This window comes from Melanerpes formicivorus, unplaced genomic scaffold (assembly GCF_026170545.1).
Source record: "Melanerpes formicivorus ecotype bairdi unplaced genomic scaffold, bMelFor1.0.p_v2 SCAF_7, whole genome shotgun sequence".
Classification (NCBI taxonomy): domain Eukaryota; kingdom Metazoa; phylum Chordata; class Aves; order Piciformes; family Picidae; genus Melanerpes; species Melanerpes formicivorus.
The window spans coordinates 16139329-16158402 of NW_027142359.1; the positions used below are offsets into that span (position 1 = coordinate 16139329).

Genomic DNA, 19074 nt, shown 5'->3' on the forward strand with positions numbered 1-19074 from the left:
AGTACTAATCTCCATTAATTGTGGAAGATGATCCCTGGAGATGGTTCTTGGATGAGTGTTGTATGATGTCTGAGGATTCTAAGCCTATGATAAGGAGCTCTTTCTGATGAAAACAAGATGCTGAATTAATTTGTTACAGGTGGACTGAAAATACAGTTGAGACTCACAGTATTGATTTTTTCAAGAAGGAACTTTACAAGAAGAAACAAAATGAGACTACCTTCCCACAGACTCATTCAAAATTCAACACCCTTATTCATAAATATCAGACATGCTGAAAATATTAGGATGATTGTGTGCACTCTATAGGGATTCAGATACAGTAACTTTACCTCATGAAGATTAGATCATTTGTTATGGAAATGTATGAGAACATAAACAAAAGCAACTATGACTGAAAAAAGCATGTTACTTAGTACATGGAGTTTAAGCCAATTTTGACACATTAAAAAACACAAAGTGGAATTTCACTGCCATCCAAATAAATATTTCTGTGATATCATTTAGTAGAAATACACACACACATATACAAATAAGAAAGAATATATATATATATATATATATAACATTGCATTCAGCTAAGCATTCATTGAATTATGACTTTTAAATTAACATGTTTTACAGGGCTTTTGATTATAGTACTGTGGCTTATGTTCTGATGGACTAATAAACTTGTATTTATTGTGGCAAAAGCCATTGACAAGCCTCTTTATTACAATTGTGATGCTACTCTATATTGTTCATACAGAGTAGTGGAAAAGACAGGCAACATTTTGAGTGGAAAGGTAGAACGTAAGAATTCTTTGGGTTGATACTCCTAACTCTAAAGAGCAGGGTACATCTGCCCCCTATGGGTAACTTGTTTAGTTTTCTTTTTCTTGAACCAGATAGGTTTGGCACATTGATTATTTCCCACCACCAAATCTAACTTGCCTTCCTTTTATAACAATGGCTGGTCCATCTAACAAGAACTACTGAGAAATACCACACCTGAAAACAGTGATCAGACTTTCGAAAATAAGAACAAGTAAAGGCATTTTCTCCCTCTTCTCCTGAAGAGCTGCATCACTGCTTCTAGAAACAGCTGGCAGCAGGTGACCACCCTTGGCTCAAGATGAAAAACAAACTCACTGCAAGACTGCAAAGCTTACAAACTTAAGGCAATAAGGAAAGTGCGGGATCATCTCAAAGCCTGAGTGGAAACAGTCTCAGCTGGGCTCTATATCTCATTTCCAGAACAGAACTGCCAAGCCTCTGAGATTAAGAAAGCATTTTCACTTGGCTGTAATTGCTACCAACAAATGCCAGTGAAATGTTTTTTTCTTACAGCACACTTCCCTGGGGTCCTTGTGATCTTATCAACATTTATAAATACCTGAGGTGTGGGTGTCAAGATGAAGGTGACAGTCTCTTTTCAGTGGTGCCCAGTGATAGGACAAGGATCAATGGGTACAAGTTAGAACACAGGAGGTGCCACCTCAACATGAGAAGACACTTCTTTCCAGTGAGTTTGATGGAGCACTGGAAGCGGCTGCCCAAGAGAGACTGCGGAGTCTCCTTGTCTGGAGACTTTCAAAACCTGCCTGGATGCATTCCTGTGCAGCCTGCCCTAGGTGATCCTGCTTTGGCAGGGGGATTGAAATTGATGCTCTCTGGAGGTGCTTCCAACCCCTAACATTCTGTGATTATGCTAAATTTGCATCCTGGCCAGAACATCAGGAGAAAAAGAGAAACAAAACAATTGGTCTAATTGTCAGATGCTCAAGAAACTGAGAATGTGTCCTTCTGTTTAAATACATTAATCTTAGAAAGTCTGTAATGCAGGATGACATAAAGAGAGGCAATGTGGAAGGCAACTTACCTTAGGGCCAGGCTTTCCTGACAGCCCAGGCTTGCCAGGGTTCCCAGAAATGCCTTCTGGTCCAGGGTATCCAACTCCTCCTTTCTCCCCAGCTGGCCCTGGTTTTCCCTTGAAACAAATTAAAATTAAATACAGCATTGTTAGCTCTCTTCATCTTCACCATCACTGAACTAGATTTTAGCCACAGTATTTCCTAAAGCCTACATAATAACATACCCAGTGATACAAATGAATACTTGAAAAGGGAGCTCTGAGTTATGATGCTTGGTTTGAAATATTCTTCACTTAACCCTAGACTTGCTGTGTTGTAAGATCTGAGCACATTCACCTGAAATCATTGGGCTGACCCCTCTGTGTTTAAACTGAAGTGAGGAAACCTAAAAAAGTAATTTATTTATCCCTGTGAAAAACCCAACCATATATCTTTTCAGCCTTTATGTTACTTTATATTCTGTGCTGTACATTCACAAATACATGCTGTTCAAATTTGAACATTTCCAAAATATATACAGTCTTCTAATAAGGCAAGTTTGTGCTAACTAGCTACAGTTGCATGAAAAAGCCTCATGTCACATCCACCAGGGATACAGTGATTTTTTTTCTTTACAATTATGTTCTTTTAGACTGACATACACAATCTTAAGGGGCTTGGAGTTCTGCAGTCATCTCTGCATGAATGCATCTCTCAGGAAGTTAGAATATGCTAACTACAACATATCTTGTTACAAAAATTGTATTTAACAGGCATATGCAATGTAAGAAGTGTGTCGCTTAATCTTATTCCTAACTTCTGGTTGAAGTATCTTGCTCTTGGGATGTGCTTTGAGACTTCCTATTTCCCCTCCTCACTTCTCCAAATGTCTTGCCTTTCCCTTTTTCCCTTTGTCTGCTGAATGATATACTCTCTGCAGTCCTACAGAGGAAAGAGCCAAGTATTTACATAAGACAAACGGTTCCTGCCTTCAAAAGGCCCTTCTTGCACTCTGCCCAGCAGGCCCAAGTTCTGCAAAGCAGCAGCATTTTTCTGGTTACTGACAATGTTTTGATGTGAGGTAGTAAAAGTTATTTACAGTATGTCCTGGTGTGGCATTATTTATTAGGGGACCAAAATAGCGTTGATTCAGTTTGTTCTTGGTCATGTTTACAGAACACCTACTGCTTTCTGCTCTTTTTTCTCCGTAAGGGAGAAATGGGCAGATGCAAGTTAGCTTATCTACAGTAACTCAAAAGAGAACATGAAAAAATTCAGCTTGGGTCAAGTTAAAGAAAAAAGTAAGGCTCTGGGAATCTTCCAGCCCTATCCATTGTGGACATACGAATCCAGGCTTCTGTATGCTTCAGCTGCACCACAAATGGATGGAAACAGAGAGTGAACAGTAGTACAGCTCCATGCAATATAATTATGATGACTTGCACTTTGACTACAAGCTACATGCAAAAGTAATCTAATTAAGTAATTCTACAAGTGGGAAGGACCTTGTTGTATTAGCTACACTTCACTTCCATGTATTAACATTACAATTCAACATACTTTCAAACACCAGTTGTATTTCCACCAGGGTTCTTTTACACTCCTAGACATGAAGTAGGTTCTTTAGAATGAGCATGAAATTTTCTGGTACCATTGACACAACCCAATTTTTGTTTTATTAGTTATTATCTTATTAGTTTTATAACCTGAAGATAGACTGTAGACTTTTGTTACTTACCGGAATTCCAGGTTTGCCTGCCTGACCTGTTGCTCCTTTCTTCCCCATGGGCCCCTAAAAGTTACAAGTACTTGTGAACTGACAGATGTCTTAAACTCAGTCTGATAAGAAGAGGTGAGAATTGTTCTCCTCTAGTACACATGCACAATGTGTGGCTTTGGATCACATTATTTCCACTTCAGGAGAGAGCAGAAAGCTGTTCAAGTGAACATACTTTGGGTAGAACTGTATATATTTTTTCCACTTGCTGAATCGCTACAGTGTTTCAAAAACAAAAGGCATAAGGTTTTTCGCTATGAATCTGGCAATTTCTCCTCTATCAGCCACATCTCTATAAGGAAGCACACTTTGATATTACTGAACTTCCTGTACCTTTTAAAAAGGGAAATAAAGAAAAGGAGGCCACTGAGTGTGGAGAGGAATACTAGAAAATAACAGTGTCACATATGGAAACATTCTTTTTAAGTAATATGTACACAAAAGGAAAATTTACTTAAAATCAGATTAATATTTATTTCTTTTTGGCCTTGACCAATCTAGGAATCTGCAGTCATAGAAATCTGAAGTGATACTGATAGGAGATAATTTTCTTATAAGTGGTTTAGAAACATAGAAAGCCAAGTACGAAAAGCTCAGAATGGGTCAAAAGCATCTCTGAGAATTTTTCTTTATAGGATATTCATCATAAAATATAAAGATCTATGGCATGAATTTTATCCTGCCACTAAAAGATACAACTACTTGGACACCAGGGAAAAGAGTACAGCTTGTTAGCATAGAACAAGTAGAAAAAGGTTTCCAAGATTTTCTGGATTAATTATTTTAAACACTGTTCTTAAAGTATAAATGATACTAAATTACTATGCTGCAATGTTATGTAACATGCAATAAAGTGAAAAGCTAAAGTCAATGTTAGAGTAAATGGTTTATAATTAAAGATGGTAATTTAGCTCTATACCTTAATTTAATGCCTTTATATTAAGAAAGGCATAAAAAGGTCCACTAATCAGAACTGGAATATGTATATTCAATGAACAGTATAAAATACAATTTTCAACACACCACCAAGATGAACTATTCTCTCTAAAAGAAAAGATTTAGTCTTTTGTCTTTTTTTTTGTGACTTGCTCTGTCATTATTCCTCTACCATTCTGCAGCAAATTCCTTATTTCTATCATTGAAAACTCAGTGCAGCACAGTATGAGTTGGCTTCATTTAGAGGTCAGAGCAGTAAATTCCTGGGTGCTTTTCAGAGATAGTTTGCCACAAGGAACTCCATTTAAAGATGTAATTTACTATCACTCAAGCATTTCTAAAAGAGCCTCTCAAATGCATTATATCATTCCAAAGTAAAACCACTTACCTATCAAATAACACATATTTAGTACCCCAGATCATTGTGCAGTTTTAGATTCTGTATTTTTGTTGTCCCTGCCAGTATGAAAAGTAAACTCAAACAGTGAATTTTAGCCTTATAGAACAGTTTCACAAGGGCAGTCAGTGAACAGGGAAACACACAAATTCCAGTTAAGTCAGTTTTGCTTTACTTTTTTCCACTTACTTCTGGACCTCTTTCTCCTTTTTGTCCTTGCTCTCCCAATTCACCTGGCTCTCCCTTTGGAAAGAACATATATTAAATAAATAAAATGAATCATTTAGATGCAGATGAAAATGTATTTTCAACATCCAGTAGAGAAATCTCACTTGTTTGAAACACTTACTGGAGGCCCCTGCTGTCCAATAGGTCCTCTAAGCCCTGGAAGACCTGTATGTCCCTAGGAAGAGAAAGTATATTAGATAAGTAACTCAGGAGGTCATGCTCAGTGAGCTATAGATTTCCCTGTAAAGCCCATCCTGGGAGGTGCTGGATTGCCCCAGCTTCACTGATGTGACCTATATAATGTATACTCAGCTCTCCTAAGATCAGACTGCAGGGAATTTTTCTTCTTTAAATTCTCTACTCCAAATTCATGTGAGAATTACGTATTGTTTAAACATTTCTGCACTTCTGTAAGAACAGATCATATTCAATTCTTTTTTTGATATCTACCTGTATTATCTGTGTAAGGTAAACAGAATATTCTATGTCAAGGACTGTTTCTTTTGTGTTTCAGCAAAATGCATCAGCAATTAGCAAGAGCTGCCATCCAATCTGTATATGCTGAAAGACTGAATACAAATAATTATTAATTATTAGATTTACAAAGAAACAGTGCTTACGTCTCAGAGAAAAAAGGATTTAATTGATTCAGTATTACAGAACTGTTCAGGCTGAAAGGGACCTCATGAGATTATCTAATGCAATCCCTACTTCCCATGCAGGGTGCGGTAGAGAAGTTTGTCTGGGACCACACCCAGTCAGATTTTGAGCAGTTCCAAAGATGGAGACTCTACAGCCTCTCTGGGCAGCTTGTTTTGGTTCTCAGTCACCCTCATATTAAAAAAAAATCATTTTCTTGTGTTCAAAAGGAGTTTAATATGTTTTAATTTTGCCCTTTTCCTCTTGACCTGCCACTAGACACTACTGAGACAAGACTGGCTCCTTCATCTTCATTCCATCCCATTAGATATTTATACAGAATAAGATCACCCAAGTGTTCTCTTCTCCAGCATGAGTCCCAGCTCTCTTCTCCTCATAAGAAAGATGCTTTAATAACTTCTAAAAGCTCATCAGTGAGACAACAGCAAGTCCATTTCTGGACACTTGTGAGAGAAGATGACATTTCTGCTACATTCCTTTACATGATTGCTCAGCACGCCATGTTCAAATAAAAAGACTAGTGAGCAAGATGTATTACCTTGTAGCCTTCATCACCAGGTTCTCCTCTATCTCCACGTTCACCACTAGGACCCTGGAGAGAAAAATCAAGGAGCAAAATATTACACCTGAACTGAAAAAAAATGGTGCAGTGAAGTACTGAAAGGAGATGGTATACCTCTCAAAGCAGACTAACCAATGAGTTGGAATTGAGGATTGCAAAGATGGAAGCAAGCTTGTCTAAAGGAATTAACATGCTTTTTTACCTCAGCAAAACACATTGCTGTCAGACAGCAGCCACTGTCTAAAATATTTTGTATCTGAAGACTAGAAGCTGAAATATACATCTTACGTCAGCATAAATGAAATAGGAATATTGACATCAGTAGGACCTCTCCAGGTTTATACCCTCATGTACATATCCAAACTAATAGTCTCCATAAATAAATGAAGAGATTTTGTTTTCAAGATATGCAAGGAAAACTTTCATGGTTTCTGTAAGACAGCACATTAAAAATTGTATATTTTTTCTGAAATGGCTGGATGTACTCTGCTTAAATCTGATGTTTGCCCTAATAAAAAGGCAATTTCAATCCCTCAGCATGTCTCACACAAGAGCTGCACAGGAGCAGAGAGAAAAGAAAAATTTTTGTCAGTCATGGTTCACCCTGCTGCGCTCAGACACCTAGCTGGTACTACTTTATGGAAAGATCCCTACTCCAATCCTACAGGATACAGGATTTTTCCCCAGAATTTTAATTCTCATTGTATCAAACAGTCCAAATGTCAGTCAAAGGAAAAATTATGGGACAGGGAATCATGACCAAATAAATGTCAAAGATTTTCCAAAGTACATCCAGTCAATCATTATGTGTCTCATCATGAAAAATTGGCTAGGCATCACCTACTGCAGCATATCCACTAACATAATATTATGCAACTGCCTGTATACTCTCCAATGTTTCAACAGCCTCATGGCACACTTCCTAGATGGAATCCACAAGGTGGAAAGGCCCTGCTTATGACATTTGAGCACACAGCTTTACAGAGACAGTTTGTCTACAACTGAATTGGCTGGAGTCTCTTATCTCATGCATTACCATAAGTAAGAATCTAGTGCAGACCCTGCTTTCAGTTACATTCAGGGTTTTATAGCCCTGCATTTTGAGGACGTGAAGCATAAATAGTAAGATTTAGTAGTGAAGAGAAGAGAAGTAGGCTGTACAAGTATTACTTCTGGTGCAATCAGTCTGAAAATGAAACACTGTTTAATAAGATTTTGAGATGGATTTTTTTTTCTTGACATGTTCATAACTGCTGCAAAGAGATACTCAACATATGAATTAAGTTAAAAAAAAAGTTACAAAATGCAGCTCTCTCTAAATTAGCTAAATTGCCTTTGTAGTGAAAATGAAATAAGTCAAAATGTGTTTCTGGTTAGTAAACCAATTAGGTATAATTCAGAATAAACAGAGAGGGTAAAATTCTGTTCCAAAATGTACTGACCTAAACACAGAGGAATGGCATTAGTATAATTTAACACAGGGCACATAGTCTTTATCAGGAAAGAGCACATGACTGCATTTTTCAGAGAGGGATTACCAATTAAAGGATCATCATTCTACATTTTTCTGCAAGTACTGACTACTGAGACAATGATATAAAGTACCAGAAAGAATTTGCATTTTCTCTTGCCTTGAGAGGTAGTAATATAATTTTTTTGAGAAAGAAAGACCTACTGGTTCACCTATGGGCCCAGGTGGTCCAAGGACTGTATTGTCTTCTCCTGGGTAACCCTAAAACCATGATAAGTATTAAAAAATATTAATATGGAGATTCGACCTTGTCTACAATGCACACATGTTCAAACGCTAATAGACACCCAGAGAGCACATTATTACAGATGCTAAAAGTAAATATACAGAATACAGAATGAACTAGGTTCAAAAAGACCTTCGAGGTCATTGAGTCCAACCTATCACCCAACACCATCTAATCAACTAAACAATGGTACTAAGTGACACATCCAGTCTCTAATATGATGCCTATGGTTTTAACATGTTAAAAATTGTAACTTCATTTTAATATGTACCTAAATGTGCTGAAGACATTTAGGAAGGAAAGAAAAAAAAAAGCTAAGTAATTTCTCTCTTTTCAAAGACATATCTATATATTTATATATATATATAGAGAGAGAGAGATACTTGAAAAGGGTCCATATAATCATTTATTTATTTAATGAGAAAAAGCATAAACAGGATATTTGACAGGAGGAAAAAAAGAAAATTTCTTCCACTGTTTTGAGAAACATACTAAATATAGAAAAACAAGTGCACAGAAGACTCCAACACTAAGCCTGAACTCTATTAAATTTCAAATATGAAACAACTGCCATCCAAACCAATAGACACAAACTTATCTTTTCCAGATGCTACTTACCAGCATTTCACAGAATCATGGAAGAGATTCCTTGTGGTTAGAAAAGACCTTTAAGCTCATCAAGTCCAACCATTATCTACCAAGTCTGGTGCTAAACCACGTCCCTTAGCACCACATTTGTGTGTCTTTTAAGAGTCTCCAGGGAAGGGGATTCAGCCACCTCCCTTGGGAGCCTATTCCAGTGTTTGGTAATTCAGTGAAGAAGTTTCTTCTAATATCCAAACTAAGCCTTCTCTAATGCAACTTGAGGCCATTTCCTCTCATCCTAATGCCAAGAAGCTCACATCTTAAATATGATTAAGGGTTTCCAAATACACATCAAAGTGCTTTTTCAGTAGTGACCAAGCAAGCTAGACACCAAACAACTGCCTTTTCAGTTATTGTTTCTGAAAATTTTATCAGAACCACTATTAGCAGTATTCACTGCAATACTGGCACCAATATAAGAATCTCTGTCAGATGCAATTTCAAACTAATCTGTGCCTCCTAGGGGCCACACAGATTTCAGTCAGCACATAAATCTTTCTGGAGGATTTGAGACTTAAAAGAGCAACAGTGAATTTTACACTGACATGGCAGGACTGAGGTAACATCCTGCCTCTAACATTTTATATTAAGCACAGACCTTTGTCCATATTTGCAGGACTTTCAGCAAAATCTGAGAGCATACTCACAGGCTTAAAGCTAGGTAAATACTTAGCTTGTTTCATGATGAGTATTACTGTCAGCAGTGTTCACTAAGGACAGTGGTGCTTTCTGATACAATAGGATGTGTTTCTTAGAGTGGGTACCGTGTGTTTTAAAACCTGATACATTTCAGCTGTATAATTGGGAACTCTGCCACTGAATGATCGATTTCCCCACTTTGGAATTTCTATTCTCTCCAGTACTGATAAATATTGCAAACAGTGGCTGTTGTTGCATGTGGTGGAAAACAGAGGGCATGTAGTAACATTTCCTTGCTTTGTAATTGCTCAAATTGTAGGAGTACCGTCTGTCTTCATACCTTTTCTCCTTTGGGTCCTGGGGGCCCTGCAGGCCCTGGAGGACCCTGGTGACCCTAGAGAAGAAACAAAACAAAACTTAGTTCCAAAACTAACCAAAGAACTAATTGATTCCAAACTCTCTTTTAGCTGCTTGTTATTATTATTTTTTAGCTGCTTGCTAATAATGGTAAATAGTGATATGGCTCAAAATTAATGTGCCCAGGCAAAAAATGTATTATGTGCAGGAAAAGCTCTGTGCACATTGGGCAACCAAACATTCTGGCAAGGTTTGGGGCAGGTGAGGGGAGCTGGGCTGGTTCTCACTTTGAGGCTAGGAACACTGATGGAAATTTCTGCTTGGAAAAAAGATATGACAGGACTCAATCCATCTATGATGATGATCATAAACACTTTTCAGTTAAAGGGCACAATATCTTTACGTGCTTAACCAAACTCATTCAACCAGTTTTTGTGTATTGATTTACTGTTCTGCCTGGCCACACAGTAAGCAAAAGTAGTGGTGTTTGCTGAACTCTATTTATACTGTTTTATATTAACTTTATTCACAAAGAGAGAGATACATTAGTCAAAAAAAGTTTGCAAAAAACAAATGCTAGGGAGCTCATAAAAGCCAGTAATCATTGCATAAGGCTAACATTATCACATGTCATATAAACATATGTGAGTATCTGACTCTCTTAAAGATATTTATGTGTTCTGCATGCAGACACCCATCTTTGAAATTATTTGGAGTACCATAGACTTACTTAGGGATGTGTTTGTAGATGAATTTAATAAACTCACCCCATAGCCTGGAATTCCTGACTCTCCTTCAAGTCCCATTCCTCCTAGGTGTCCCTGTTAAATGTGATAAATCAGTGACAGGAAAATTAGTTCTGTTGCAAAATATCACAACAATGTCACTTGAAAAAATCTTAAATGTTGAGATTTGAGAAGCACAGGCAATTTTTTTATTAGGTCCAATTTCAGTATTTTAAGTAATAGCAAACCTCATGATTTCTGTTCTTGGAACTGAAAAGGTTTAAGCAGCAGTGAGGTTATACATGGGTGTATGTGGATTAAAGAATCACAGAATCACAGGATGCTAGGGGCTGGAAGAGACCTTGAAAGATCATTTAGTCCAACCTCCCTGCCAGAGCAGGATCACCTATACCAGATCACACAGGACTGCATCCAGGCAGGTTTTGAGTAGCACCAGGGAGAGAGAGACTCCACAACCCCCCTGGTCAGCCTGTTCCAGTATTCCATCACACTCACAGTGAAAAAAGTTTTCCTCGTGTTTCTATGGAACTTCCTATGCCTCAACTTCCACCTATTGCCCCTTGTCCTGCCATTTGGCAACACTGAGAAGAGCCTGACTCCATCCTCTTGGCACTCACCCTTTACATATTTATAAAGATTAATGAGGTCACCCCTTAGTCTCCTTTTCTCCAAGCTAAAGGGCCCCAGCTCCCTCAGTCTCCCCTTGTAAGGCAGGTATTCCACTCTCCTAATTATTTTTGTGGCTCTGTACTGGACTTCTTCAAACAGTTCCCAGTCCTTCCTGAACTGAGGGGCCCTGAACTGGATACAATATTCGAGATGCAGCCTCAGCAAGGCAGAGTAGAGGGGGAAGAGAACCTCTCTGGACCTACTGACCACAGCCCTTCTAACACACACCCAGAATGGCATTGGTCTTCTTGCCACAAGAGCACATTATTGACTTGTGGGGCATGACTACTCCATAGCATGCTCTTCTGATAGTGAGATTAGGAACATGAGCAGAGCATGAGATAGCTCCTTTCAGGTCCATGACACATATTTCTGTTTGGAAAGGTGCACAGGTCTTATTCTGATGCTGAAAGACTAGGGCACGCATCGGGATGCACATAATGGGAAGGACACTGCCTGCATTCTCCAGCTACCTCAGAAAATATGCATACATGTTACAGCTGTGACTTGCCTCTTTCCATGAAGAGATGCGATTCAGTTAAACCAGAAATATATGAGCTCTTAAATAAGCATATTTTGTACAAACCAAGGGACCTCGAGTTCCTCTTGCACCTTTGGGACCAATTTCTCCAGGCTGTCCTGAGTCTCCAGCAGGTCCCATTTCTCCAGGAGGGCCAAGCTGCCCTTTTTCACCCTGTTGGTGTTATTGTATTAAAAATAGTAAGAAACTACAACTCTTTCAAAGTACAATACTCACCAGAGTGAGTAACATTATTTAATAGGACTACCACATTTACATATGATATACACTGTACCACTTAGAGTGTCCGAACCCAGAGCTCTGCAGTGAAAAAGACCCCTCTGCTAAAGCGTATTGGTTTGCTTTGTTTTAGCCAGAATTGATATTTTTAATAGCAGCAGAAACTGTTCTGAGTTGGAAAATCACATTCTGATACAAATGTCAGTTTCCCGAAGTCCTGAATGCTACTGATTGCAGAGTGAGAATAATTCTAATTGCTGCAGCTGGAAAGAAAAACATTGGCTTGAAGCATGACATGAAACAGGGATAGACTTGGTTCAGTGGAATAATTTTGTAATGTAAGTTTGAGTTTCAGATACAAAGAAGAGAATTTGGAATATGAATAATGCTACCTTCTTTCCTAAACGGCCCCTCTGACCTGGATTTCCTGGTGTTCCTTCAGGGCCCTGTACATTTATTGAGGAGAAAAAATAAATGAATAAGAAAAGCTTGAAAACATTTAAACTGTGCTCCCAATTGGATAACTAAGTAAGCTTTTGGAATGCAGAGATATGGGAGGAAAAATTTCATTAATGGTGGCTGCAAGCAAGTTTGTAAGACTATTTCAAGTTACCGCAGAAACAAGTGGGCAAGCATCAGGGATCACTTATCGAAAGACCAGTGAAAATGCGCTGAAAATAGTGTGTGGGGAGCCAATAAACCTTGTCCACACAGAAAATAGTACTTTAGGAATAAAACTGCTTCAATACAATCATGGGATTTAGAGAAACACAATATATAACCAGAGGCAAACTAAGAAACCCTTAGGCTGTCAAGTGTGAAGAGCAGGGGCTCTGACACAACTTGTAGAGCAGGGACCTAACTTAGTAAGTGGTGATGCCTACCATTGCCTGCATCTTGGTGACTGTGTAATTGGGTGTGCTGCTGCAGATGAAGGGTGCTGTGGAGCTACAGCCCTGATGCCCTCTAGGCCGTTTCAAAAATTGACCCTTCCCAAAGGCTGCTCATTGGTTTCAGTTTACCTTGAAATTCTGTGAGTTAGAGGAGGTAATTTAGCCTCATTTTTGGATAAAGGGAGATATATTTGGATTTTTTGAGTCATTGTGGTGATAAGCCAGGGTAAATGCAGTTGAAGCTAATTTGGGAAGCTTGTTGCTTTGTAAACTTCTAAGAAAAATGCAGTCTTATTCTCATTTCCAATAAAACACTCAGACAATTGATTATAGAACTAATTTCCATGTTTGGCCCAAGATGTTATGATCTGTCCACATTCCTAGAAGGAGGTCAAACCAAAACTGTGATGTGAGCACTCCCAGAGTATGAGTGGGGAGGGAGGCAGCTCTGCAGCCACCGTTGGAATGTGTGGAAAAGAAATGTGGAAAATCCCCCAGTAACCACATCCTCCCAAACACTGAATTGCCAGACCCTCCTGTCTCACTGAAGCACAGCAGCACTGCTGATGTTGTTTACAATCTATGAGTATGATTACATACAATGTAGGCATGCCAAGGCTGAGCTGTTTTTTGATAATTTCAATATATGAAGCTTCCATGCTTTTCCAGAATCGCCAATCCAAAACAGAGAGAAAAAGAAGTCAGGGCGATACTGTTGTGTCAGGAACAAAAATTGTTTCATAGCACATCAAGTGCTTTTTTCCTTCATGAGGAGAGTAGTTCACTGCGAAGAACATAGAACTAAAGACATCAGATTGTAACATTAATGCTTACAGGACAGAGGGGACAGTGCTCACAGCAGCTGTCAGCTGGCCCTCCAACTAATGTTTACTCAAACTGCATCACTGCAGAAAAGCTAAAGAGAAGGCAGCCAGAGGACTGCAAATGAGAACATGATGATTTTTGGTACATGAATCTGATGTCTAAGTTGAAGCTACAGACTTGCTTTGGAAAATATGCTCCAAAATATTAGTTCATATGAAGAAGTTGCATAAAATTTCAGCAAAATAGATTTTCTAGAAGGGCTCTAGCTGCTGGGAGTGATGCCAGAACAAACATCTGAACTGATCTAACAGTGTTGACTACACATCCCACTGCTCATCTACTATTTATGTATGCTTGCTGTCCTTTCCCTCCATCTGCAATCTCTGTTTCAGTTGTATATATCAACTGGTATTCTCATGGTATATTTATATAGTTCCTTCCCAAGGTACGGAAATGAAGTTAAAGAATAAATATCTTTCAAGGATGAAAGGGAATCATGATGTTCTTCATTCTCCCTCCTTACTTTTTATAGTATATGTCTCATCACAGGGTGCTTGACAAGGTGAGAAGGTCCACCAAAGATGTGACATCACAGCTCAGAACTATCATTTGAAGCAGGACTGCCCAGCATCATAGACTATCATACCTGGAAGTCAGTTCCAGTGCAAGATGAATAACATCCGTAATTTTGTCTTTAACAACAAATTGGCCAGAGCATAGAAGACCATTGTTAAGAAAGGCAGGCCATGCAACTGATCAGGAATCATCAGTAGGAATAATTTGGATTATCTGATATCTATCATGTGATACTGATTTTAAGTCACTTTTGACCTGCTTCATATTCCTTAGAAGAGAAGGTGCTACAATCCACACTGATGCTTAAGAAATTTCATGCACTTGATGTTTGTGCTGCAATGTAACTAGAAACATTTCTATACGTTTCTTGAAACATTTTTAGACCTTCCTTTTGTTGTTAATCAAGCTAAGCATGTATGTGTTATTCAATTTCAGTCATATCTTGTGTGCTCTAAGTTGCATGACTGTTTACAATCTGCTCCTTTGCCCCAAGGAACATTTAATCTAAACTGAAAAACAGATAGCCCTGGAATAGTAAACAAAGTCAGAAGTAAGGAAAGTAATACAAAACAAAAAAAGATCTTACAGCACAATTTATGGTAGTATATGCATCTAATCAATTTGGGTGTTTTTAAAATTTAAAGAATGATCTAATACTTTGTGATTGATCAGTCTCCAGATGAAGGTGAGGATAGAGACTAATGACAGGTGGTTGTCTGGAGAGAACAGACATGAAGAGAGAGGCTCCAGGCTGTGTGATGTATGTGTCTAGATTACAAGTGGTGATAAACCACCATCTGCCAAGAGGTCCCAGAATGAAGATATAAAGAACATTTGTCTCCTCTCTCTACCAACTCTGAAAAGTGAGGTAAACTAATTTAGTGATGTCATCTTTAATTGCAATAGAAAAATCAGAAAATAAATAAAAGAAGAAAACAAAATTTAAAATAAAATAAGTGACAAAAAGCAAATGAACAAAAACACTTACAGGAATGCCCATTATACCAGGCTCACCAGGAGGTCCAGCAACTCCTGGGAACCCCATCTGTCCTTTTTCACCACTTTCTCCAAAGAGTCCCTGGTCTCCAGGTTCTCCCTAAAACAAACCAAAACCAGACTAAAAACAAGGTTAGTGAAGCTGCTGCTACAGATTTACTTACTCCTGGGAAATGTGAATCCTGAATCTTTGTGTCTCACAAAAAGCACAACAAAACTGCTGCAAATCTTACCAGTCATATTCAGACAAGCCACCATGTTAGGAGAAAGCCCTTTCTATCTCATTTATATACTCTTATTGACAGATATTGTCTCATTCATCAACAACTACCTGAAGGTGTCCTCTGTGACATTCCCTGTCTTGGTACCTGCCACAGTCCCTGGCACAACATTGATTCAATGCAGGGAATAGAGCATCTTTGGACTCACTCTCTCCAACAGCATAGTCATCACAGAAATAAGCTGTACTTGGTTCTACAGCTTGCACTTCTCTGTCAAGTCATCCAACTTCACAGCCCTTGTGAGACAGGCATGTGCCTAAACTGCACAGGAAAGCCTACAATGTACCGGGCCTCCTGTTAAAACAAAGTTCACTTAGCTAAGTTCTGTTGAAGTAAGAGAAAGAAAAGATATTTGCATCCTTAAGCTAATAGGCTGCTTTACATCTGCTACAAAATCTGAACGTACCTTTGGGCCATCTTTTCCTTGAACACCATCTTCTCCTGGAGGTCCTGGTTCACCCTTACAGAGAAAGGAACAGTTTGAAATGAAGTTATAGTCTGAATTTCTTGACATAGAAGTATTGCCTTGGAAGAACTCAGACTCATTTTGGACATGCTTATTGTCTTTCTGGACAACTTTTATATTGCTGTTATAATTATTTATCTTCATTTCTCACTGCTTCACAGTGATAGTCACAGATCTGTGAATCTCAAACACAGGAAAACATAAAAGATGATCAACATTAGAAAAATGAGGCAATACTATGTCCATATAACACTGGAGATTTGAACAGTGGCATTGGGATTTTTCTGTTTCAGACCATAAAACATGTAATTACAGTAACCTCAAAAATACACCTATTCTGTCCTGAAACTTCCATGTTTATGCAAGTATCTGCTATATTGGTACATTTAGTGAAAACGAATAACTCACCAACAATATTGGCACTTTGGCATTTTAGAATATTTGTCTTTTGCAGGGTGTTTAAGAGCAGGCTGGATGAGGCTCTGGGCAGCCTGATCTAGTGTAGGGTGTCCCTGCCCCTGGCAGGGGGGCTGGAACTAGATGATCCTTGTGGTCCCTTCCAACCCTGAATGAAACTATGAAACTATAAAGACACTGGCAGCTTGCAACTTTTTATGCAGATACTAAAAAAAATGTTTAATGCACCTCACTGAAGATTTTGGGCAGGAGGAAAGCATGGTAAGACTTAAATCTGAAAGGACAGTTTATGCTCTTTTAAGAACAGCCTGGATAAAACCTTTTCTAGCACATTGGAAGTATTTTTCAGTCTTTGAAGTAGGCAACTGTTTCAGTCAGATAAGGGGTGTAAGAAAGCACAGGAAGAAGGGGCACAAGTGCATGATAAACCCAAGTGCCAAATGATCCACCCAGGTGCTTTGGATGGTGGTACCTTTTAGACGGTGTACACCCTGCTCTGCTGACTCTATACTGTTCCTATTATCTCACCTGGACTGGGTATCTGTACGCAGAATTATTGCATGCTATCATCTTAACAGCTGGGCTGGACACCCTTGGATTTATTTTTATGCTCAAACCACTTATTCCTGTCTCTTAGTGACATGAGACACTTAAAAATATTTCAACACTATAATCAATACCCTTGCTACAAATCACCTTTTTTATTTTTCCCTCAAGGTATCAGAAAACAGCTTCTTTTTGAATTCTTATAATAAACCAAGATTTCTCAACCTGCATTTCTTGCACATTTGTAACATCCTTTCCTTTTTGGAAGAAGATTTGTATCCACAGCTTACCCTTAAACCTTGGATGCCTGGTTCTCCAGCCTTCCCAGCAGGTCCAGTGTCTCCCTAAATTATCACAACAAAAGTAAATAATTGGATTTTAAGGACAGTATTCCTAACAATGGTTTACAGATAATGTAGTCATCATGATAATAACAATATTTCTTACTGGCTTGTTTTCTGTATCACTACCTACTTGTCTAGTGAATGAGATCACTCTGATTTGATTTGCTTTAAGGAAATTTAAAGTTTTAAACAACACAAGAAAATAATTGTCAACATTTACCTTTGTGCCTGGTTCTCCTTGCAGGCCAGGTTCTCCTTCAGGGCCAGGAGGTCCCTGCATGGTACAAGAGCTACTGTTGTACATGATTACAAATAATAGTTTTGCAACACCGAATAATAGAGACAAAATTGAAGTAGAAAAATGGCATGGGGAATGATGCATGTCTGAAAAAAACAAATTAAAACAGTTCTTTGTTCTTACTAGAGCTGAACAGAAGAAAAGAAAGGAGAGTATAGGAGCTGCTGAGGAACTGTGCTGTGGGTCAGGAATATGTTGACAACTCAGCAGGACCACTAAGCCTGTATCTTCCATCATAAGTTATTAGCAGGTTGAGCAATCATCTATCTTTTGTAAATCTGACTGTGTAGGCTTGGAGCCAAGTAGATAGAGCCTTTGAAGAACAAAGGCCTTTTTAGAGGCTTCAGCCCTTAAAGAGTTAATAATACCAGACTGCTTCTTTTAGAGTTTGCATTTAAACCTTTTTTAAAACCATTCAGAAGACTGGATTTTGGATGAGTGCAGAAGGACATTTATTTGAACAAACCAAATCTCTGCTATTCTAAGTGAGCTCATCCCTCAGCTACTTCATTGCAAATGTGGCTAATACATTCTGTCATATTTCTTTCAAAGAGATATTGAAAACAAAATGAAAATACAGAAGCAAAAGAAGACTGCCTGCAGCTGCTTTTGGTTTTGGTGTTGTGGTTTTTTTTTCATGTACCATTTGCAAGGACATATGATTAATGCTGCCCTATTGTTTATAAAAAGGAAAAAAAAAACAAGAGTAATTTGCACTTTTTAGGTGCAGATGTCAAGAATGTAAGCCCAAAGACAAAGGTCACAACAGAAAGTTATTTGAAAGTTGGTGTGTTGTTTTTTTTTTTTTCAGTAGCTTTAAGTAGGAGAGTCTGTTGGCAGCTCAAGGTATTCCTGTCAGCTGTAGTACACATTTTCCAGGCTTATTCAGTTGCTTGAGTGCTTGTAATTGCTATGCAAAAGGTTAAAAGCTCACCTCAAACCCTGCTTCCCCAATAGGGCCAGCATCGCCTGGTTGTCCTCTTGGACCCTGGCATTAGACAAAATTTTGTATGCATCATTCAATTGACATTAAATTATACTGTATCATCTTTACGTTGTATAGTCTCCTCAGAACTCTTCCAATTGGCATAAAGAAACGTATTTCATTGTCTTTGCTCCTAAACAGAACAGTGTAAGTACATGATGGCATACACTACTGAAGACCTCACTGCCAATCTTGACACACTGAAATAACAGATTTCAAATAATAGTGCAGATGTCTTTTCTCTCAGACCAAAAGTAAATTATTATCTAAACTAATCTCTCCTCTTCATTAACTGAGACTTTGTTTAATTAAGGTTTGTTAGACTGTCTGGTTTGCTTTGCGGAAAAGCCTACAGTCTGGTGTGGAATTAACTGAAAACAACTACTGTATGCTTCACTATGGATTTAGCAATGTTTACACAGGACAATCGCTGAAGTGTAATGGACTGGAGGCTTTTTGGTAATATTAGCAACTATACTGTG

General features: G+C 38.4%; 1 protein-coding gene across 5 annotated transcripts in view; it reads right to left on the reverse strand.

Annotated features, from left to right (window-relative positions):
* The window catches only part of COL24A1 (collagen type XXIV alpha 1 chain), a 126147-nt gene that overhangs the window by 18936 nt on the left and 88137 nt on the right, over positions 1-19074 (reverse strand). For 3 of the 5 annotated variants that reach the window (XR_010987677.1, XM_068141187.1, XM_068141191.1), the window contains exons 33-47: positions 18542-18595; positions 17530-17583; positions 17256-17309; positions 15943-15996; positions 15248-15355; positions 12358-12411; positions 11792-11899; positions 10558-10611; positions 9774-9827; positions 8068-8124; positions 6369-6422; positions 5292-5345; positions 5132-5185; positions 3571-3624; positions 1862-1969 (exon numbers count right to left, since the gene is read on the reverse strand). Coding sequence is in view for 4 of the 5 variants with exons in the window: in XM_068141187.1 (XP_067997288.1) it covers positions 1862-1969; positions 3571-3624; positions 5132-5185; positions 5292-5345; positions 6369-6422; positions 8068-8124; positions 9774-9827; positions 10558-10611; positions 11792-11899; positions 12358-12411; positions 15248-15355; positions 15943-15996; positions 17256-17309; positions 17530-17583; positions 18542-18595 (975 nt within the window). In the remaining variant the exon portion in view is untranslated. The remainder of the gene's footprint in view (positions 1-1861; positions 1970-3570; positions 3625-5131; positions 5186-5291; positions 5346-6368; positions 6423-8067; positions 8125-9773; positions 9828-10557; positions 10612-11791; positions 11900-12357; positions 12412-15247; positions 15356-15942; positions 15997-17255; positions 17310-17529; positions 17584-18541; positions 18596-19074) is intronic. The other 2 variants (XM_068141188.1, XM_068141190.1) reach the window with 2 other exon arrangements.